Genomic DNA, 23,924 nt, shown 5'->3' with positions numbered 1-23,924 from the left:
CACATTCACAGCTCCTTTCAATGAGTGAGGGGGTTCAGTCTCCAGAGGCTTCGCCCTTGCTGCCCAGGGGAGGAGAGCACAGTTGTTAACTCTGCTCTGAACAGTGCAGAAAAGCTCTCCTAAATGACTCTGCACTTCATTGCAGCAATAGGAATTTTCATCAATGACACAGTGGATTTTCCATTTCCATGTCCGCATTTCCAGCTATTCCCAGTTAGTATCATGAACATGTATTCTAATGATGACATGGAGCTCAGAAAGGGCAAGCTGTGGACATCGTTTTGGGGAATGGCAGGGCTCTGATGACAGGTCTGTAGCCCTGCTTGCATCCCTGGGAACTCAGGCAGCGAGATGTGTTGGGAACCCCAAGCCCAGCACTCACTCCTCGTATTTGTAGCGCCACTCGTTGGTCCCAGCATCGTGCTGGAACAGCAGCGGTTTCCATTCCGTGCCGCTTTCCCTCCGCTCCCGAGCAGCATTCCTCTGCTCCTCTTCCAGCACAAACTTCTCCTGCGTCGCCTTGTGCTGATCACCTTTGTTTATTGCACTGGTAACATGCTGCCAAAGCCTAGGAATAATCAGGGAAGGAAGTTAAACCACCTTAGAACCCGCAATGTATTTTGCCAGCTGGAACTTTGGAGCAGAAACTTTTCAGGTGTATTGACACACCAGCAGAACTGTACCAGGATTGCTCAGCCTCTGTTTTTAGCTTGTAAGTTAAAGAAACTGAGAAAGGCAACACTGAATGCTCTATGGGTGACCTGATAAGGAACTTTCTCTTAGATAACATCACCTACAACACTTATTGAATTCTTCAGTGCTGTCTATTATTGAATTCTTATGCTGCTGTCGTAAGGAAGTTGTGTTCAACTCACTGGGATCCGTGGCCTCTTTAGAGGTGATTGGTGGAGAATCTGTTCTGTTCCTCATCCTTCCAGGCATTTCTGTTTAGAAGCCTTTGCATCAATGTCTATCCCCAAAACAAGTCTTTATATTTAAAGTTTAGAAGCACTGGAAAACGAACTTATGCGCACATCTTGTAGCTGCACATGCACCTCCTATACAGGATTTACAACCAGATCTGTAGAAAGCTGATGCAATCCACAAGCAACAAGCATGTCCTCATGCTCACAAGCTGCAAGCATGAACACAAGTTTTCACTCACACTTGTTTGCAGCTGCCAAAGGATAAGTGATCTGTTATATGAGCTGTTCTCCTTGAGCATCTGCCTTCTACCAGAGAAAAATCAATACCTTTTTTTTTTACCGCCGTAGCCAAACTGTGATCAGCCTCTCCACAATTCCTCTAATCAGAGCACTTTAATCTTCATTCAGATTGGAAATACTTCTGAGACTAGCAGCTAGCACTCCCAAAATATTACTGTATGCTTTAGTGTTTAGAATGTGCACAGGAGATCTAAGCTGTTCCATTATTCCCAGCTCCACAAAACATCCGTCCACCATTTAGAAGATGAATTCATAACTGCATTTAATTTGGAGCTTGCTGTGAAGCTCTTAATTTAAAAGCGAGCCTGAAGCTTTCATCATATTTCTAGCACCATACATTAACACAGCACTTCCAAAAATGCAGCCTCTTAGATAAGTAACTGGATGCAGAGCAATGCCTTCCTTTCATTTTTAACAAGTCACACCTCTATTTCTGTGTATGAATAATTTCTCCTAGAAACAAAGGAAGGAAACTCAGTGATGGGGATGGGGCAGGGAGGAGTGAAATAACAGCCTAAGAATATATTTTGGTGGTGTAAAGCCTGTCCTAAAGAATGTAGTGGTGTAAAGAGTGAGTCCCCTAATTCTACAAACCTTAGAGGGACAGCACAAGATTGTCTGACAAGGGCAAATTACTCCATCAAGAGTTGCATGTGTCAGACAATGAGACCCTCCACGGTGAGCTGCATGACAGTATGAGCTTCAGAGATTCCCCAATTTTCAGCACTGCAGGGAAGACTAAGCAATTTAGGCAGAATATAACCTGGACTGGATGGCAATTTATTCATGCAACTGTCAGCATAATAAGGAGTTTGGTGGAATCTCTGTTAGGGAACTCTGTAACTTTTCCTTATTCCTCCTTCCCTTGGATGCATGCAACATTATTAATCTCTCATGTAGCAAAGGGAGCCAGCTCTGGCCATAAACTCTGGTAAACAGAGAACTGGAGATTCTTTGCCCACAAGACCAAGATTCTCCTTTAAAGAATCTTCTTCTGAAGATTAAGAGAAAAATGTACTGCAGTCTACCCTGCTTTGCAGAGCTAACACATCTGCTCTCTAAGTTACAAATACAGACTTTATTGCTCATAATGCCCACTGCTGTTGATGCCTTGTGAAGGCTGACCTAGAACAGAGACCTAGATGGAGTTAAAGAATAAAGTAGGGATTTACTAGAAGGCCTCAATGGATAGACCTTGGGCAGCACAAGAGCCCAGCCAGGGCTACGCCCAAGATGAACCCAAAATGGTCACAAAATGGACGACCGGTCATGGGGTCTCCCACTTTTATAAGTTCTGGTCCATTTGCATATTGGAGTTAATTGTCCAATTATAACTTTAGCTTATGAAGTTCCATCTCTCTTGTTTTCTTCTCTTCAGTTCATGTTGTTTATGCTCTGGGGCCTGACATTTGGATCATTTGTCCTTGGTCCCCAGATAGAGAAGGAATTGCTTTGTCTACCTACTCTGTGACAAGAACTCACCATCCCCTAATGTGAAGCTCAGAAGTACTACACTAAAGCAGTACAGAATCTGAAAAATATAAAAGCTAAAACCCAAGGCATCACTTTCCAAACTAAATTTTTGTGTGTTTTTATTTTCATACAATCCCTTTCTTTACCTATAAAATGGGGAATCTTTTTAGGGTGATGTGATGCAACACCAAAATCAGATGTCCACAGAGAAGTGCACAACTTAATGCAGAGCCAGGCAGCAACTGCTGTGCTAGCTTGGGATTTTGGCTGGTGCTGGCTGACTGTAGTGGAGAGGAAGCACAACTAATTTGATTAAAGCCAGCCAGCCTCACATAACTCTGCTCAACTCTTGCTCAACAACTGTACAGTGTGCATTATTGACTTCTTCAATTTCCTGAGTGTATTGGGTTTGCATGGCCTGGTTTTTGGCAACAGATGCTACAGAGGAGGCTTCTGTGAAAAGCTCCAGAAGCTTCCACAACATCTGGCAGCGTCCTGATGGCTCCAAATATGGACATGCTGCTGGCCAACACTGGGGCGGGGGTAATGCCTCTGTGCTGACATACTGAGGAAGAAATCAAAAGAAAGGTTGTGGCACAGTTTTAATTGCGACTGGAGAAGAGTGGGGTGAGAACATGTGAGAGGAGCAGTCCTGAAGACACCAAGGTCAGTGCAGAAGGAGGGGAAGGAGGTGCTCAGGTGCCAGGGCCCAGATTCCTCTGCAGCCTGTGGAGCAGCCTGTCCATGAAGGACCCTGTGGAAGAGTGATCCATGCTGCAGCAGGATGGACTCACACTGCAGCAGTTTGCAAGGAGCTGCTGCTCCTGAGATGGAGCCATGTTGGAGAAGTTAATGGAGAACTGTATCCTGTGGGAGGGACTCCACCGTGCAGCAATGAAGGACTCCTCTCCCTGAGCAGCAGGAAAAGCCATGGGTGATGAACTGACTGAAACCCCCACCTTCCTGTCTTTCCTTGTGCTACTGGGGGAGGAGGTAGAGCTGTGAAGGAGGGAGGGGTGGGGGGAAGGTGGTTTTAAGGGCTTATTTACTACTCATTATCCTGATCTGATTTTTTTAGCAACAAATTTATTTTATTCTTGAGCCTGTTTTGCCCTCAATGGTAACTGACAATTATTTTCTCACAGTCCTTAACTCATGAACCCTTCATTAAATTTTCTTTCCTCTGTCCAGCTGCAGAAAAGAGTGAGTGAGTGACTTTCTTGGGTACCTGGCATCCAGCCATGGTCAAACTCGACACTAAGTTATGTGCCTGTTTTATGTAACCTAGATCATCCTACAAAGCCTGGCGCAGACTGCATTGGGGATCTCAGCTGAGATTATGAGGCAGGGTTAAACATCTGTTTCATTACATTCATTCATAAAATCCTGTTATGTGGTTCAAAGTACTGCTCGGCGGATGCCAGGACTTCCCACAATTCCTACATGAACTTTAAGAGCTTGTGGTTGAAATAACCCTTCTTAACAAGGTATCCAACCTCAGGATGACATCCTGCCTTTTTATAAAATGCTCCAGCAGTTACAGAGATCTCTGGAGTCCAGGCAGAATTGTTATTTTAAGCAGATAAAATATAGCCCCTGGTATTTCTCAGCCCAGGTCTATTTCAGAGCTGTACTTCATGGAAATACTCCAGAGTTAATAGTCTGGAAAGAAACAGGTAAATGACTGGGTAATATGTGCCAACAAAGCAGGTCACTGCCCTTCCAGGACTGTGCTGAGGAATTGGAGGAGCCCTGCTGATGAGAGAAGCAGCAGTGAGATGTTCTCCAAGCTCCCCACCTCTCTGACTCAAAGTCCGTCTGCTCCTCAAACAGCACAATGTGGCGCTTCAGCCTCTGCCTGCGCACTTCGCTCGTCGGGTTCCAGAACATTTCTGTGCTCCCATTTTTCAGCTCGTTTATATGCACTTCTCCATCCTGAGAAGGAAAAGTAAATGAATCCATGACAAACAGAAAACAAAGGCAGAAATGAATCCTGACAAATTGAAGCTGCTCCTGGATGATGATAAGGGATACCTGTTGTTTAGGAGGCTTCTTTCCTCCTCTATCCCATAAAATCTCACTGAACACTTCCTGAAAGTTTCTGAAATGAATGAGGCAAGGCATTGCCAGAAACAGTGGGTGCATTTACTATTAATCAGAGTAGAAAGGGACCTGGATCTTTCTATTAAGTCTTGTCCCCAGACATGAGTGCCCACAGAAACCCTAAGATACTATTCTTTCACACTGTTCCTCCCACCTCCCACCCAGCTCATATAAACAAGATCCCCGGCTCCCTTTTCCAAAGTCTCCCTCAGTACTTCCTCTCCCATGTTCCCATATGCTAGTTCCAGGACTGATCCCAGGTCCCCAAGAGACCCCCAGTGTGGAAAGGATGAGGTAGGCAGGCATTATCAAGCACCACTATGTGCATCTCTAACAAGCATATACACATGCACTCAGCTGCTGCTGTGACCCTAGGACTGAGGAGCATTGGGATTTACTTCCCTTCTTTATTCAGGTGGGTGTTCAGGTCCCACGGCAAGGACAATTCAAGTGCAAGGATTTCTGTCAGGAAAGTGGATGGTGTCAGAGAAAAGGCAGGAGAGTAGGTCAGTACTCCCAGTGGGGAAGGAGGAGAACCAACACCATCCCTAGCCCACTGCACGGCAGCTCCTCTGTTCACAGCACACTGCTGCAAGCAGCAGCTTACAGAACCACCATTCCAAATCCATGTAACTTCTTGTATGCATCACTGCAGTTTGTGCACCACTAACAACCAGGACAAAGATCGAGGGAGAAGGGTAAAAGCAGAAGTCTGAGAGCTGAGCAGCACTCAACCTTGTAGCTCAGGAGAGCCCCTGGATGATGGGCTCTCACAGGGGGTCATGGCAGGACCCACTGCAGACAAGGTACTGCACAGCCCAGCACAACTCACCACTGACAGGGCTCATCCTGCAGGACAGGGAGCTCAGAATGGAGCAAATCCCTTGTACATGCTTAGAAAGGGAAAATCTCCCAATTTCAAAATGCTCATTAGCTTTTTATGGAAAAAGACAGATTGCCTGACAGGACAAGTCCAGTACCAAAGGCTACACTGTGGTTAGGACCTCACTATAGTAAGGGCTTTATGCAGGCACTTTTCACCTGGCTTTCTTTAAATATCTCCTTCAGATAAGACAAATCTTGTTTCAGGAATGGCAATTTCTATGGACTGGCAAGGGAGCACAGACCAACTGTAATGATCATGTAGATGCTCAAATGTTGCTCAGAGAAATACCCAGATGTCCAGCCCAAAGCCAAGGGTCACTGCTTTTGTTTCAGGTACCAGGAGTTCCAATCAAAATTAGACTACATCATTCGCTATGAAACTTTATTCTTTCTGGATTCTGGCTTGAGGCTGGCTCTGAGTGAATCGCTTTTGTATACTGAGTGTACTACATCATTCACTATGCAACTTCATTGTTGGATTTTGGCTCGAGGTTGTCTCTGAGTGAATCACTTGTGTATACTGGGTGCACAAAGGTGCTGGGTGCTCTGTTGGCTGTTCTGAGCTAGCCATAGAGATAACAGCCTCACCGAATCGATGTCTCTGTCCCTCAGCTGATGAACAGGGTAGTAACTGTCATCTACCATAAAGGTTTGCTGTGAAAATAATGAATTCAAAACCCTCTAAGTTCTTCCCTGAATCTCAGCCTAACTGGGGAAGTACTGAAAGCACCAGACAAAAGGCAGCCTCAAGGTCTTTGCAATCACACCTCATACACACTATCTCCTGCCATCAGTGCTTGCCCTAAGCCTCAGACCCTAACTACAGACCCATTGCCTTTGATGGAGAACGCCCCTACTGCTGCCAGCTTCCTCAGGCTCTGGCAGTGCAGCGTTCACTGTAGATGGATGGGACTATTGAAGTGTAAATGAGCTCCAGAGATACCTTAAGAGGTGTGGCCCAGGCTGTGCTCACCAGCACTCCCTGGGGCTGGTGGCAAGAGGCAGGACAGGGCCCTCCCAGTGCCCATTCCAGTGCAGGGAGCATGCCAAGGGCTGCCAGCCCTCCCTCGAACCCTGCAGCCACCGGCTCCTAACCTGCCAGCAACTTCGAATATCAAATGTTACCCAGTGTCCAGTGAGACTCGCTAGCACTTCTTCTCCACATTTAATCTTCCCCGAGATCTGATTAATGCTCGTGCTGCCACCGAAGAAGGGCTGTCAGGGGAGAAGAGAAACAGCAAACGTGGTCAGTCTAGTGAGGACTGGAAGGGAGCCAACAGAGATGCAACAGGAGGCAAGGAACGTGCAACTGGCTGACTTACAGTATTTCTGGGGAAAGGCAGAATGAATTTAACATGGATTTTGACTGTCTCACATTGTGCCCCCTTCCTTTTGTTTGTAACACCACAAACACTGCAGTTTCAGGTAGGGAAATAAACCTTGAGGTGCATTAACACTCAGGAGTGCAAGGTCTCATCTTTATTGGAAATATAGTTATTTATTGTCAGCCAGACATCAGGATAAGTGTACTGAATCACTGTACAGAATCCCACTGTACAGAATCACAGCCTTTGCACCCTTGTCCAAAGAAAAGGAGCAGCACTAGTGGGGAGTCTTTCTGCTTATGGGACAGCAACAGCAGTGTGGCACTGCTGGTGGCATCGTGTGAGTCAAGTCTCCAGTGTGAAGAAGCTCTGAACAGCAAAAAAAACCAACAAAACAAAAACCACAAACCAAAGAAAAAGGGTATTCCCAGAGTCAAGGAAAATAAATAAATAAATCCCAGAACAATGGAAAATTCCACCTATCTCCTGGCTGCCAAACACAGGAAATGCCAGTGAAAGTGTGAGCAGCTCCTCGGTTCACAGAACACACCTCTTCAGATGTTTTATCAGGCACTTTCTGAAAACATTTGTACAGACAAACTTTTGTGTGTGTGTGTGTGTGTGTGTGTGTGTGTTAAATAAACCCAAATTTCACACAACACCCATGGATAAAATAATCACATGTATCTTAAACATCAATCTCTGGTACATATCCAAATTAAAAACAAAGTTAAGGGATTTACCTGCAACTTCCCACAGTTCTACTAAAATAGATAGCTAGGAAATGCTCAAAGCAGAGCATGTAATTACATCATCAGGACCTTTCAGAAACATGTTTGGATGAATCACACTGTTTTCAAGCCAGAAAAGAAGCATTTTAGGCTCTAAAGTGTTTGTAGGTTTGAGATGACACCCAAGTCAAGGAAATATCCTGGCCTCAACACAGTACACCAGGCCTTTGGGAAAAACAGGCTTTAAAGACAAGTAGGTGCAAATGTCAGGGAAGTACAGGAGCAAGAGTTCCCTTTGTAGGGGAAATAAAGACACAAAAATATGATTGCCCTCAAACAACTCACAGTTAACAAAAGATTCCCCTAACTCCAGTGATCTCTCACATTTATATTGGATAAGGCTGCAACTCTGAAGTCCTGCAGTATCTCAATTCTCCTTTCATTTTATGCTTAGGCAAGAAATTGTTTGGAGCAGAAGAGAAAAGGATGCTCCTTAAAAATCAAGTTAACTGCCCAAAGAAAGTTACAGGTTGTCACTTTCCCTCCTAAATTTTAACCCATGTATTAACAGAAATGCTCAAAGATGTCTCCATTTTGTCTGCATGAATTTGCATCACCAGGCTTTTCAGGGGAGGGACTAGCTACATGAACAATTCAGTGCAGGATTTGCCAGTGTGCCAGCCACTCAGAATTATCTGCCTGACAATGGGCTCTCACTTTGCCATCAGGGCAAGATCCTGCAGCCCTCAGAAACACAAGGTGCAGCTCACCACAACGCCTGCAAGGTACGAGTACCTATGTGATGGCTGCTGGAGGGCTACCCCAAAGATCCACATCCTAACTCACCTCCAAGTTCTCTGTACACTCACTAGATTTTGCAAGCAAAACTAATTATCCCTCCTCAAACAGAAGCCACATTGTCATTGCCAAACTTTCAGAACAAAATTTAGCCAGTAGCCAGAAAAAGTAATGTAAAACGAAGGCTTCCTGGGGTCAGTTTGAGTTGCATGAGGCAAAACCAGCAGCAGGGTGACACCTTCTCTCCAGGCAGGCCTCACTCTGATGCTCACGTACATTGCTGGTACAGAAATGATCAAACCCTGCCTGGGCACAGGGGCAAGACTGAGACCCACTCAAAATGGGGCCATTTTTAATGTATCTTACCTTTAGCTTGAATTCCAGTTCTGCCCTGTGGTTGGTTTTCTCACAGTCAATGGTAACTTTCCCTCCAAGCTCCATTGTCATGGTACCATATAAAAGTCCTGAAAGGAAAAAAAAGAGGCTTAAGAGAGGCCCCAGTGGAAGCAACCTGCTTTCTCAAGTAAACCTGGCTCTTGCTGGCACACTGTGAAAATCACTTGGCTTAGAGTTTTGAAAAGACAGAGCTGGAGGTTTCTAGGAAATGGCTCTTTACTATAAGCATGAAGAATCTCTCCCTGAGTCCATATTCCCCATTTCTAACACCAGCTAGGAAATAGCCTGACTCAGGTGCACCTGTGACAAGCTGAAAGTGAGACAGGAAAAAAAAAGTAAGTTGTGCAACTTCACTCGTGTTTAAACAGATCCAGTCAGTTCTCTCAAGGTGATTGAAGAAGAGAGAAGCTGTAATGGGATTCACCAGAATCTGGGAGACTAGAGGTCATGAGGGAACTTTTTACACATTTACCATTTGCTGAAGGTCTTTTGCAGAAAAAGAAAAATTGGTAAGAAGATTTATGGAAAGGAATGCTTGAGAGAGGACATGATGTTATGAAGTTACTGTTTTCAGGTACCCAGGCTCTTCTAAATATAAATTTACAAGTCAGTGTGCCAAATTAAAAAATAATCAACCACCAAAATTGGATTTGACTGCTGATTTTTACTCTGCAGTGAAAATGATGCAGACAGAGCTTCCTGAGGAGCAGTGAATGAGCAGCCATGCCGCAGGCTCAGCACATGCTGGCTCCACAGAGCAAAGCCTCACCAGCAGCAGCAGCCAGCCTCACTGAGGCAGCTCATACTCTGAGAAGTACAATGATTAGAGTAACAAACAATAGCAAGAGAAGGCAGGAATTTCCTTTATCCTCAAAAAGCCAGAAAATATATCAAGCAATTTCAGCGTTAACATAATAAAAACTTTTAAGAAGCTCAGAAATGTAGTCTTGCTCTTTTCATCTTATCTGCAGTGCATATATGCAGTATTTTCTGTTTCTGCATAGTGTGAAAATTAACACTGATGGGCCTGATTCTCTCCTGGGCTGTGCCCAGGTAAACCAGAAAGACTTCAGTGAGGATTACTGAAGGTCTCCTGCTGAGTGCTGGGACTCATGGGGGGCTCTCTGGAGTTACCAGGCCCTGTGGTGTCAGCTGCTTGAGAGGGGAGAGCCAGTGCAAAGTTAGTCAGTGAGACACCATTTTGTTACTCTGTTTGCTTCTTATTTGAAGAGTCATACCTTACCTTTACAGTGGGCATATGGCATAGTGATTATATACTCTTCCCCTCTGCTTAGAAACGTAAGCTTTGCTTTCCCATCCAACAATGCAGAAAGTGAGTTGCCTAGAATTTAAAAAAACATAAACATTAAAAAGTCATGTTATACTTTGCCCCTCCTCCTACTTTAGAAAAAGCATTTCCATTCAAATGTATGTCACTAATGAAAGAAGAGATGAAATGCTCAAAATTTAGGACCCTGCAAATTATGCACAGCTGGAGGCAGGCAGTTCTAACAAACTCTGCAGCTCTTACTTGCTCTGGCATTTAGCCCGTCTTGGAGAAAGAGAAGCAGATTTCACAGGTCATTAGTGGGAGCTCAGAAGTTTCTTAGGTCCTCCACTTCTCACAATTTTTCTGATTGTGGATTGTAGGTGTAGAAGAAAGGATTACAAGTAACCTTGCCCTGATAAATAGTACTAATGTTGTACAAATTACCAAAGTTTAACTAATTACCAAAGAAGAACAAAGGTTGTACTAATTACCAAAGAAGAACAGCCTTGCCCTGAATGGGTTGCAGCTGTGACTAACAGGGATAAGCGTGACAAAAGGGTTGAGTTGGCCCGTCAGGGGGAATCCTTGAGGAAGAAGGCCTAGAGGAAGAAGACCTTGAGAAGATAGAGGAGCCCTGAGGAAGAAAACAAGGAAGAGAACTGCTGCTACGAAAGATCTGCTGTGAGGTCGGTCTGTGTCTGACAGAGTTAGAGCCTGCTGTTGGAGCCTGCAGTCATAGTCGAGCTCGGTAAAAGCCGAGGCAGCAAGGAAATACTTGCAGTCATGTTCCAGCAGGAAGAGCCACCAGTCAGAGTCTGTCAGAGAAGCCAACAGTAGGAACTTGCTGTAGTCAGAGTCAGGATGGCTAAGTTATAAAGAAGAATAAAGCAGGACACTTTTCACATTTTTAAATGAGAGTCTGTGTCTTGGCTCATTTCTACCCCTAACGAGAGGTCTGCTGCAACAGGAGATGATCCCAAATAACAAATGAAATTGCCAGAAGGACAGCAAAGACTATCTTGAAGTGTTTTGGCAAACACATTCAGCAGAGGACAGTAATCATGAAATGTTTGTCTAAACAAAAAACTGATTTCAAACAGCAACAGTGTTTCAGAGTCTGGAGTTGTGTTGTTTCCATTGATATTAAATGACTGGAGGACATTTTGAAGGTCTGGGCTTCAACCCCACAGGACTCTGGGAGCCAGATAAAGGTTCAAATTTATTCAGAGACTTTTGTGTTTGTTGGCTGAGTGACAGAGAGCTGAAATGTAACTCATCCATGAACACATACCGAGTGCATACTGACAATCCCATATATTATTGTGAACCTTTGCCTTCTGAAAACCAGATTTATAAAGCTCTCAATCTTTCTCTCTCAGTTTTTATTTCTTTTAACATCATAGTGGTGTCAAACTGAAATGGTGCAAGTGGGGAAGACCCAGAAGAGCCAAGACAAGGACTTAGGCTATCCCGGTGATAGAACGGTCAACCATTTCTTTGTTCTTTACTCTCAACACACTGAGGAATGATTGAAAAACAAACCAAAACTGATGCCTGTGACGGCGTTCACAGGAGTCCCAGGATGGGGGAAGAGACGAGAATTTGACTCCATGTTTCAGAAGGCTTGATTTATTATTTTATGATATATATTACATTAAAACTATACTAAAAGAATAGAAGAAAAAGTTTCATCAGAAGGCTAGCTAAGCTTAGAATCAGAAAGAATGATAACAAAGGTTTGTGGCTTGGGCCCTGTGTCCAAGCCAGCTGGGCTGTGATTGGCCATTAATTACAAACAACCACATGAGACCAATCACAGATCCACCTGTTGCATTCCACAGCAGCAGATAATCATTGTTTACATTTTGTTCCTGAGGCCTCTCAGCTTCTCAGCGGGAAAAAACCTAAGGAAAGGATTTTTCACAAAAAGATGTCTGCGACAGATGCCACAACATTACCTGGAGGAGGCCTAGACTTAATGCCTTACCATAAAACTTGGACCTAGCTAGAATGCTGCCAGAAATGCAGAATCCATCCTTCCTATTGCTGACGTGAAAGGCTGACACTGGTGGGTGATGGGACACCTAGGATAAAAACAGGCAGGGGTCATTTAGAGCAGTGTGCACAGGCCAAGCAGAGGGGGAGTGCAGAACGAAGGGGGAACACAATACATGACACCATTATTATGTATCAGAGCACTATACATCTAATGTTTCTCCCCCACCCTGTATTTTCTTGAGCTTGTGCATATGAAATCACTTTCAGGCCAACAGGCTGAGTGTAAGGTTTTCAAGACAATAAATGAACAGTGCAGAACCTTAGTGCAGCATTTGAATAACATCCATGAAATGCATGCAGTGGTTGAAATAAAAATTTTAACAAAGCTAAAATTATCTAATCAAATAGGGAAAAATGTATGTGAAACTGGGAGTCCCTTTACCAAAGACCACACAGTTCTCAGATTCCTTTATTAACATGATAAATCTCAAACTACACTTTGTTAGGCCAGTGAACTTATGAGCTCTGACCTTTTAATCACAAAGACATAGAGATAAGCCCTCAATTTACTCCTATTAAAATAATCATAAAAAGTTTAGAAATAAAAAGATAGAAGGATTTGGTTGTGTGTTTTATGCCCCTTTTGACAGAGGCAATGCAACTCCCATTTTATTAACAATAAGAAAACAGTAGGGCCGAATCCCATTGAAGAAGCTGATGTTATATATGGAAGACCTGTTGTTATAGTCTTGAGTGCCCACCAAGCCCCACATAATTTCTGTAAATCTGCAAAGAAAAAAGATCAGCAGCCAGTTTACCCCAGGTTCTGCTCTGCCTGTTTACACAGAGCTCCTAGGGTGAGAGGAGTAGTGTGTTTCTGTGCATGGAGGTGCAAGCAGGTTGGTGGTGGCAACAGTTGAGCATCCAAACAGCAACTCACCTGTTCTGCAATGTAAAATGTGTGACTGTTCGTCTGGGGGTGAAACCAACAGCAGCGAAATGTCTCTCCCAGAATAGGGTTGTATGGCTTTTTTATTCCCTGAAAAACCAAGTAATCAAAACCTGCTACAAATGAAGATTTGCAATCCAATGCTACAGATGGCCACAAAACAATACAGTAATTTTTTTCTTGGATGCTTTAGATAAAGTCAATCACAAGAATAAAAACTGAAGAACTAGTTACATATCCATCTAATCTAATCTCCTCATCCCAGCCATGGATTAATCTGCTATTCTCACCATTTTAATATTTAATACTGCCCAATCAAAGATGATCAAACTTTATTGTTGTATTGTTGATGCTACTACACACAGCAAGGGCACACTGATGTGGGGACATGGCACAGTGGTACTAATTGGCCTGAAAAGAGAAAAGAAGACCTGCTTTCAGCAAAGGGAAAAACCTTGCATCCCAGGGCATGTTACTTGTCGATGACCAGTTTTACTTTCTAACTGTGTGCAGTGCAAAGACTCTGAGGTTGATTGCCCCTATTTTGCATTCACTGTCTACTCTGAAACCAAATGCAACCGCAGTTTTAAAAGTAATGGTCAAAGTCTTCTGAGCAGTAAAAGAGGTAAAGTCTCAAAGGAGAGGCAACAGAGAAATTAAACAAAACCATAGCAGAAGATTTCAATGCCCATTACAACCCCAATTTCATATCTCATTTTACCTTTGGCTTCTTATAGAAGCCGGACAGATACCACCTCAGAACTTGCTTCATTCGGGTGTATGGATCATCTTCAAGGACAGCCCTGCAGAACAGAATAGAACATAAAATGCTCTTTATACTGGTCACACATCACATTCGTTTCTTATCAGTATAATAACATGAATTTAAATCTATTTCCCCACAACTTCTGCTCTGCTGCCAGTGAAAAAGGTGTCTCCCAGCAGAAATATATATAGTTTTAGTAACATACATCGCACAACACAAATTGGTAAAAAGTGACACCCCTTGCCCCGCATTTCTGTGAAAAGACCAATAAAATTTCTGGAGTGTATCAGGTTTGATTGGATATTGGAGTAGGTTAATGTGGGACTGCCTCTCACACTGAGTCACAAGCTAGTAGCACAGTGTGAGTCATAAAAATAAACCTATGCCATCAAGAATTTTTTTGGTCTCTTGTTCTTTGTTTTCCTCTTTCATAAAAGATCTTTAAAGCTGATGTGCTCCATGAGCTCTACCAGTACTTTGATATTTCATGCAATACTTCTGGTTGGAAGGGACTTAGAAAAGTCATCTCAGCCAGCACCTCCAAACAATGCTCAAAGATGATGCAGGAAGAAAACCAAACCAAAGGCATTCCTGGTATTTTCAACCATTTAGTCAGATTTAAAAATCAACTTGGGTAAATTATTTCAAAATTCATTTAGAAGGATCACCCAAACCACAAATTAAACAATTTTTTAATCAAAACCTCCAAACCTCTTGAACTCTTCTTACATATCAGCACTGAGGAGAACTATTTCTTTAACTTCAGATGGTACAAATACCACAAACAAGGCTTGAAAATACCATGATTCTGTAATTACTGTATCCCAGAGAAAGTGGAATAAAAATGAGTAACTAGTGCTGCTATTAGAATATTGCACATGCTGGTTTTATAATCCACTAGGCATATCTCATTCAGAAGGCAGGTCCTATCTGGAAGCAGAACATTTCCTATTTTCTACTCTGTTGCTACCAGCAGGCTTCTATCATCAATGGTTTTAAAAGATGTTTCTTATTTATTTTTTAACCATGATAATTATATTGTGTTGGGGAACAGAAGTGCTTGACGATTCTGGTTGCTCTGTCCTATTCCCCTATTCCTGTATGTACACGAGCACACCAGGAGGTGGCACAGTTCTGTTGTACAAAACTCCAAGGCATCGGCTGAATTCCCATCAGTTACAGCCAGCAGCGCCAAACACATCCATATGCAAAGGTGGGTTTCTCTGGAGTTTAACTTTTCCTTCCTTGCCCCTCACTGGCAGCAGTCTATCTGTAAGAAGTCACTGCAGCTGGTGCCTGGCTTGATCTATGTTGAAGCCAGTGACCTCAGTACTATCTGGGAGCCTTTCTGGCACACACAGAGATATTTTCCCAAGTACAGGAGAAGTGCTCAGGTCAGGCCCAGCCTGTGTGCTGCTTACTGGGAGAGCAGGTCGGCATGGTAGTAGTAGTCGGAGAGCTTGTTAAGGAAGGAGCGCGGCTCCAGGATGAAGGTGGGCAGCACCACCCGGGACAGGTCCATGCCAGGCCGCAGCTGCTTCAGCAGGATCCACATCAGGCTCTTGTTCTCCTCAGAGACCGTTTCTGTCTGAGACGACTCCCCTGTCTACAGAGGCAAAGGGAACTTCAAGGCAGGCACAGGAAAACCATTCCCTGTGGGTGCATTTCTCCAGGGTCCAAGCTGAGCCATGACTGCCACGCCCTGGCACAAGGTGACTGCTCACCTACACCAGTGCAGAGAGACATCAGCCATGTCTCAGTAGAAATGAACCCCCAAAGCAATCAAGCAAGCGGAGCAGGAAGCCCTGGGTGTCTGGGAAGGCTGGCACAAGGCAGTGCCTTCCTGAGGCACTGCCTCCACACCCCAGGGCTGTCAGGGGCCAGCATGGACCACCATTAGCCAAGGGGACTCTGCACTGCAGGCCCTTAGGAGGGGTGGACATGCCCAGAGCTGTCACACCATCCCTGTGGCCTGGGGGATGCAAAGAGGCAGTTCCTCTCAGTCCCATTCTCCATAAATGAGAGATTATAAGATTCACTAGGATAGATGTAGAAAAATGTAGGCAGTAAACAAGTAATCAACAGAGAACAGAAGCAGTCCTGCAACTTCTAGATAAGACAAACTGGTGTGTCAATATGGCAAGGGCCCCACTGCCAGGTGACAGGCACAAAAACCCCAGCACCTGCCAGTGCTGCTCAGGGCCCTTTGCAGCAGAAGTGTAGGTAAAAAAGCCAGGGGTTATGCTGTGGTTTCAGCCCTGTGTAGTTCCTATGCATTCAATGGGTCTACGAGATATGTAACATGCCCTTCACACCACTAGAGAAGGTAAATTAAATTTTCAAAGAAAATTCCATTTTAATGGACACTAGGCATCATAATTTAAGATTTAGGCATCATAATTTAGGCTTTCTACTGATTTTAGGCAAGAGATTTCTATGAGAAAAAGGGCCCAGATTTACTTTTGGAATGGACTTTGGTTTGGGAGAGGGCATAGCACTGCACAACAGGATTTTCAGGTGGTATAAATCACTAAACATTCTTTTTCACCACCTGAGCATTGCCTCCATGTTGCCTCCCAATCAGCTCTACGGTCACAGCAAGTTCACCAGTCCTACAGGGCTTGCAGGCTGAGGGAATTTCAAACTGAGGAACAACAAAGCTCTGCTACTCTGCTGCTTTTCAATTTTTGTACAATTCTTCTTTTGACAGTCTGATGCAATGCACACCTTGCACCTCCAAGGAGAAATGGAATACCACAACATCACCTAGGGCTCACAATGCAGAGGTCTGTCAGAACTCTCATTATTTATCCAGGTTCTCAAGTGTGCATCTACTGCCAATATAAGTTAATGCCATGTTGAAATTGGTGGACAAAGTGTTACTCACAATGAATCACTGCACACAGGATGGACATAAATAGAAAAAGAAAAAGATGCAGGAAGATGTGAACAACCTCAAATAATAACCCTTTTTAGAACTTGTTTAAACTACAAGCCTGGAAAAAATGTTTTTGTTTTCTTTTTTTTTTCTGTTATCAATCTACCTACCAAAGTGCCTATTTTGTGTTCTAGACCAACTTCTGCAATCTCAAAGTTCTTCTGACACCTGTCTCTGCCTTCACATTCAATTTGCAAACAAGGCAAAACTGGAATGCCAATCGCACAAACACCTTCCAAGAGCCCAGCGAGGCACCTACCCAGGTGCACACCTTTAAAATGAACCCTCACAGCCAAGCTGAAAATGTACCAGTGCCAGCCTGTGACCTTTGTGCTGCCACACCTGAATTGCACACACAGGCTGAGGGCAGTTTCAGTTTAAGATGAAGACTGACATTACTTCTGGCACGTGTTTACCTTGCTACATCTCCACTCAGGGGAGTCACACCATTGCACAAAACCCATTTTTCTCTACGTTCCTTTCATCAGTGAGTTCAGACTCAACAACCAGTCCTATCTGCATAGCCCAGGTGATGACAGCCCCACCTCCTGAAGAAATCTTACAAAACACCCATGGGCCAAGGCCACATGGCAATTCTTTTTGGAAGCCCACTGGATGCTGCCTGTGCCCGAGCAGACACACTACAGAGAGACTTATTTAATGCCATACTAAGTGTCACTCTCCAACAGAAATGCAATCTTTTTCACTTGGTTTGTAGCACATTTTTTTCTTATTTTAATGTAAAACTGCAGAGATCTCTCTTTCTCTCACACACCCACGTACACACATCAGTGTAGCCTGTAATGTTTGTTCAAACACCAAAATATCAGCCTGCCCTACCACCACTTCTAGGGCAAGTTTGTCATGTGAAGAAAGGTCATTTCAGAATAAGCAGCTGACAGAAATTGTTTGCTTTCATTTTGCCGCTGCGTAGTTACTCATCTATATTCAAAATCTCCTGTTTGAACCCAGTTGCCATTTGTCTGCAAGAGGATTTGAGGGAAAAAAATGCACTGAAGAGAAGCTAGGTGTAATTAGGATATATTTGACTATTTATTTTTTGTCAATATTAGTACTACACTTTCAGGAGAACATTGAAAGAAAAGTGTAAGAGGCTGGTGAAGGGTCTGGAGCACGAGTCCTGTAAGGAGCAGCTGAGGGAACTTGGGTGGTTTAGCCTGAAGAAAACAAGGCTGAGGGAAGACTTTATCACTCTCTAGAACTACCTGAAAGGAGGTTGCAGAGAGGTGAGTGTTGGTGTCTTCTCCAGGTAAAAAGTGATAGGAGAAAAGGAAGTGGCCTCAAGCTATGTCAGGGCAAGTTTAGAGTAGATATTAGCAAAACTTTTTCACTAAAAGGATTGTCTGGCATTGGAACAGGCCTGGAACAGATGGTGATGGAGTCACCATCCCTGAAGGCACTTAAAAGCCATGTAGATGTGATGCTGAGGGACATGGTTTAGCAGTGGACTTGGCAGCGCTGAGTTAATAACTGGACTTGGTCTTAAGGATCTTTTCTAATGTAAATTGTTCTACAATTCTGTGACTCTAAGCAAAAAACAGTTTCCCAGCAGTGTATTTCTTTGAAGCACCAACAAGACCTCAGCTTCCTTGTTCAAAGCAGCAGGCAAGCAAGTGCTCAGAGCAGAGCTCCTCTGCTGCCTGCTCAGACTGATTCTCACACAGCACACTTGGCTGCCCCAGCTCTCTACCACTGCCTTCCTCAGAGGCGTCACAGTGACATCAGCTAGCAGGGCTCTTATGTGGAACAGAAATGCATCCTCCTGCTGTTAAATGTCATGAGAAATGGCTTTCAGATAAGCAACTGGCATTTAGCAATCAAGAGTCTCAAATGCTCCATTCAGACACAAAAAATAGGATGTTCCATGCATAATAAAAAAAGGGAAGTGTCACATTTTGTATCACACAAGGACTGAGTGCCCTAATTGGCCAGGACACATGCCCAGGATAATAATCCCCCCTCCTGCTGGCTCCATGTATGTGCCAATGCTGTGCAGATCTTTAATGCAATAACTGGTTAAAGCAATCACTCATGCTGGAAACACACCAAAGCACAGTAGCAGAGCTGCTGTTCATAATGCAGAATTATTAAAGAACAAAACACCATGTAATTTAGCAGAAAACTGTGCTTTGCTTTGTTTGTAAAACACCAGAACCCATAAAGTTGGCTGTTACCTGCCACACAGCTAAAAGGCTAAAGGACAAATACTATGAACAGACATTTTAACAGGAACAGGCAGCAATCAAGATTTTTGGTTTCTTACCTCTCCAAATTCTTCATAGACTTGTTCAATATAAGTGGTCCCCTTCCTTCCTGGAGAGAGCTCTCCCTGTATTTCTGACTGATCACTCTCACTTTCATTTGTCTTGCGGCTGTTCTCCTGTGCTTCATTCTCTGACTCCTCTATGTTGTCTCTCTCGGACTTGTCCGAAAAAGCATCGTTTTCTAAGTGGTGGTTGTTCTCCAGGGTTGATTCATTCAACCTGCAACACACAGTTCATTACTTGCTTCAGTTTGAATTACAAAGCCACATTCCTTAAGGCTTTTAAAACACAGTAAAAACACTCCCAGGACTCAGAATAGGGTGTGCAGACCAGGACTGTCTCAGACATTGATTTCCTGAGTAACAAGGGTTTTATCACAGAAAGAATGAGAGATTTTACATCATAATTTTTCCCTCCAAACTGCACTTTTCAAAAGGTGTCAGCTCCACTTACCCATCCTTACACAGCTCTGCTGCTGCTCTGGATGGGAGCCCACAGACCAGAGGGATACAGAGCAAGTGCACTCCAACAACTCCACACTGCTGATAAGAGAACTGAAGTATCCACCAGGAGAGATTTTTCCCTTTACAGAAATCAGAGGATTGCAGCACATACAAGAAATATGACACTACGAGATACACTTTCTTTTCAGTGCTATTGCTATTTTATTTCAACAGAGGATGGTCCTAAATCAGCCCTACACCAGAAAAGACAAATATAAAAACTAAGAGAAGCAAGTATTTTCTCACACACATACCCCTCCCTCATCTATTCCTTCCTCTGGGGGAATGTGCTTCCCCCAGATGATGCTGTGGGCAAGAACAGAGTTGAAAGCATGGAGTGGACAACTTCATGTGAGAAGAACTCCCAAATTATAACAGCATCTAAAGGAAAGCATGGAAGGTGTAACAAGCATCATGCCCGGTGATCTAGCCTTCAGAGAATGCCAAAAATTCTCTCTCAAGTAACCTACAGCATCTCCACTTGAAAAAGCAGATGCAGTTCATATGACAGATGACAAACCTGATTGCACAGGCCAGAGGTCAGGTGCCAAAAAGTATTCACTAAATGCACTTTTTTCAAGTGGTATCTATCATGGGAAACAGTTTTCCTTATTCATACATGTCTGCAGACACATTACCTCTTCCATGGCCTGGCCTAACTCCCATTTGTTGAGCTTCTCAGATGGTCCTTCCTCTGAAAATTTCTTAAGAGACCTCATGAAAAATTGCACTTGGATAGAGCAATAAAAAAAAATATTTCCAGCTATACAAAGGGTTTCAGAGGATCTAAACAGGCCCTGGATCTTAAAGAGTTTTGTAACTTCCCGTAGACTGTCTTCCTCTCCAAGATTTCTCAGTACATGGGAATGTTCTGTCAAGCATCAAGCTTCTCTATGATGGGCATTTTCTCAGGTCATTCTGGCCATGTTCCAATTTTTACTTAGGATGAATGCTGAAAGTTTCCACCCTTGCTCTTCCCCCCACTCTTGTTATTTTCTATTTTAAAAAGATAATTAGTCATTGCTAGGTAGAGCCCTGTTAAATAAAAAAAAAAGGCAACAGAAGACTCAAAACTCAGAACTGGCATCAGCTTTTCAGAAGATCTCAACTTCCAACTATGCATTGAAATAAGCTCATGATTTTTAACTTGCCAAGCAAGCCACACTGTGACAGCCACAGCTCAGTTTCTGGCAGAGCCCAGTTTCTAGAGTTCTTTTGGAAGTGTCATCTTACAGCTTTCTGTGCCTTTAGAAAATCTTTCTTTTAATTCCCTTTGTAAATATATGTATGTCTGCATACATATACATATATACAGTGTTTATATATACAAACCACAAAGTTTTTTAATTGACAGTTGCACTGTATAATAAAACTAACATCATTAATCAGAGTCAATGACCAGAACTAATAATTTGCTATCAGACATTATGTGTCTTCATTGTTCTAGTGCCAGGATGTTAGCTCTCTTTTTTAGCCAGCAGGCAGCAAATGTAATGACTGATAACCAAATACACTGGAGACACGGATTACACACACATGAATTTAAAATAATAAAGCAGAAGAAAGATGAGGAGAGAGCTGTCTGGAGATATTATCCCATGATTCCTCACCACAGCTGTTTCCTGGATGGTATATCCAGGAAATTATTTGGTTTTGATCATTTAAATACCTAATTTGGTTCTTAATTTTTCAATGACCAGGTAAACATGTGAGTGTTGTCTGTGGTTGCTTTGTTCCCTAGACCTAGTGAAAATCTTCTCCATGGGGGAAAATACTTGAAAGAACAGTTCATTACAAGGCTTTTAGTTCATGCTGAGATGCAGCACTTGTTTCTATTTCACATTTGTAAGAAGAGCAAGTTTTTCAGTGTCACCTGCCTCACATTTGGGAAGTATTTGAAGTTTAATGGAGTAAATTACTTTTTTCTTAGTTTTCCCTCACCACCACCACCCCCCACCCTAGTATTTTTTAAGGATTTCAGATTTAGTCCAAGAGGAAAATCAGATTCATATCAAATTCCACTGAACTGTGCACTGATTACCCACGACTACTAACCAGGCAAGACTTAATACATCCAGAGCCACAGAGCCACTCTGGGGAACCAAAGGGAAAACAGATGCTTCTCATCCTGAAGATAAATACGAGATGCTGAAGTGCACCCAGGTTCTTTCTCCAAAGAGAATCACCACTGAATATGTGTGATATGCTAAAAACAAATGCCATGCCATGAGCTTGGCCAATCAATCAATGTAAAGACTTCCCAGGGGCTTCCAATGAGATTTGGACCAGAATCCAAAAGCTGGGGGGGAAAATGACTATGCTAAAAGTCAGCACTGGATTTGCACCATGAACATGGGTAACCTGGCACTTTTCATGGCTAATTTACTGTTCTCTTACAGTGCTTTATTCTCTAAGTGGCATTCCTGGAAACATCAGTTGGTGACCAGGACTTCTTCGGGTTTGATACTGTTCTTCTACACAAAGCAAATAAAAAAACTTTGGCTTTTGCAAAGAAGTAACCAGCCAGACTCCTGGGGCTGCTGGAGTTGAGATATGGAAGCCACAAGAAATAGAACTTCATATTAAAAAGAAGAGTGCCTGGTGCCCTAAAAGTCTCTTGTCTAAAATCACTGATTTACACAGTACTTAAGCCTTTGATTCACTCGCACAGTTCTCTCTCTCATTTTTATATGTTACTAAAGACAAGGATTTTGAAATCACTGTATAATCTTGATTTGTTTCCCAGCAGGAAAGGAGCAAAGCAGTCAGCAGACAAACGCTACTTTGGCTCAACAGAAAATCTGCTTTTGCCAGCTCCCAAGGGGTTTTGTTCTCCCCATAATATCCATCATCTTCCCTTTCTTTTTCTGTTCTTGACAGAGTAGTTTGGCTAATTTGAACATAGAGTTAAATGTAATTAACTGGCCCCCTAACAACTACATGCCAATTTAATTGGTAAGATTCCCTGTAGGGTAAGCATTTAATTAGAATGATTGAATCCCTGTGAGGAAGCCACTGTCACTGGCAAACCAAAACCACTTTGCTTAGCACTTGCACAGTTTGGGTTTTGCATTCTCCCTTATTTAAATGTTCTTCATTCCTTCAGGGATGACAGCAAGTCATCCTCCTGTTGTGCAACCCTCAAACTCCCCTGGGCTTTAAGCACTGGGGAGTTTGGGTACACATTCCCAACAGAGGTAAGACTCAGAAAGGACAGTGTACTGTCCAGACGACCACATGCTGAATGCCCAGCTTGAACCAGACTCAGCTAAAATTTGAGCCTGTAAGAAATATCTGATTGCAGTTGTGAGTACTCTGTACTGCTGAGAACTCTGCCATGTGTGTTGCTACTACTTTCAAGGGGCCTTTTAATGTTCGACAACTAAGAGGTGAAATAGAGGCATCACTTAAGCATCATTCACACATCACATCCTGAAGAAATACTTTACTACAGTTTTAACCCTATCTTCTGCATCAACTAACAGTAGTCATGGGTTTGCCCAAATATTCTCAGTGCCACAGGCTCAATTTTAACATTATGTATATTTCTGTACACACATCCATCAGCCAAAAAACAAGTCTACTGCATTCTTGAATTCATTATCCCAGTGAGCACAGAGACTCCCAGACATAAGGAAAGTATTATGAAAGAAGCCCATGAGCACAAGTACTAGGGCACATGATGTGGTAAGATATTAGATTTCCTTTCCTTCCCCCACTACTTTTCAGTAAAGCTCTCTTCAAACTCTAGATAAAAACCTGAACAGTAGGACTGGAGAACACATGCTGGGATTACCAGAACCTATCAGGGCAAAGGGCAGACTAAAATGCTGCCACCCCTTAGGTCCCATGGGGCCAGAGGTACCTTCACACTCTGAAGAGGACTAAGACCGCCACTGTTGTTATAACAGAGACCAACTCAGACCCTGATGTTGTTGTGACCTCTTAAGGGTGAAGTCCTGCTCTGCAAGGCATCATCTTTGCAGACTGCAAGAATTGCTACCCTAGAAACTGCATAACTGATGGTGCATTGCTGTGAGCTCTGAAAGTCAAATTCCAATCAGCAGAACTAGAAATAGACACTACCTCTCCCTCTCACTCCAAAGGCCAAATGTCTATACCAGGAGGATTCTTGAAGTTGCTTATTCAGCTATAAGCAACAGAAAGGCCTGGGGCTTTTTAAAGTGTACAGAGCTTTGATGTTCCAAAATGCTGCAGTAATACCAGGAATATGAATAGAAAGGAGGCTGTGGGGACTTCTTTCCCCTTACGTAAAAA

At 43.2% G+C, this 23,924-nt stretch overlaps 1 protein-coding gene across 5 annotated transcripts in view; it reads right to left on the bottom strand.

Annotated features, from left to right (window-relative positions):
- Positions 1 to 23,924, bottom strand: part of OSBPL5 (oxysterol binding protein like 5) — a 173,621-nt gene that overhangs the window by 4,655 nt on the left and 145,042 nt on the right. For all 5 annotated transcript variants that reach the window (XM_030950552.1, XM_030950548.1, XM_030950550.1 and 2 more), the window contains 10 exons: positions 19,143 to 19,362; positions 15,342 to 15,526; positions 13,876 to 13,957; positions 13,146 to 13,244; positions 12,195 to 12,291; positions 10,181 to 10,279; positions 8,908 to 9,005; positions 6,813 to 6,902; positions 4,498 to 4,634; positions 383 to 568 (listed from right to left, as the gene is read on the bottom strand). In XM_030950552.1, the coding sequence (XP_030806412.1) occupies positions 383 to 568; positions 4,498 to 4,634; positions 6,813 to 6,902; positions 8,908 to 9,005; positions 10,181 to 10,279; positions 12,195 to 12,291; positions 13,146 to 13,244; positions 13,876 to 13,957; positions 15,342 to 15,526; positions 19,143 to 19,362 (1,293 nt within the window). The remainder of the gene's footprint in view (positions 1 to 382; positions 569 to 4,497; positions 4,635 to 6,812; positions 6,903 to 8,907; positions 9,006 to 10,180; positions 10,280 to 12,194; positions 12,292 to 13,145; positions 13,245 to 13,875; positions 13,958 to 15,341; positions 15,527 to 19,142; positions 19,363 to 23,924) is intronic.

The sequence above is a fragment of the Camarhynchus parvulus genome, chromosome 5, assembly GCF_901933205.1.
Source record: "Camarhynchus parvulus chromosome 5, STF_HiC, whole genome shotgun sequence".
In the NCBI taxonomy this organism is placed as follows: Eukaryota; Metazoa; Chordata; class Aves; order Passeriformes; family Thraupidae; genus Camarhynchus; species Camarhynchus parvulus.
Note: the sequence above shows the minus strand (reverse complement) of the source record. Positions and strands in the feature narration are given on the sequence as shown.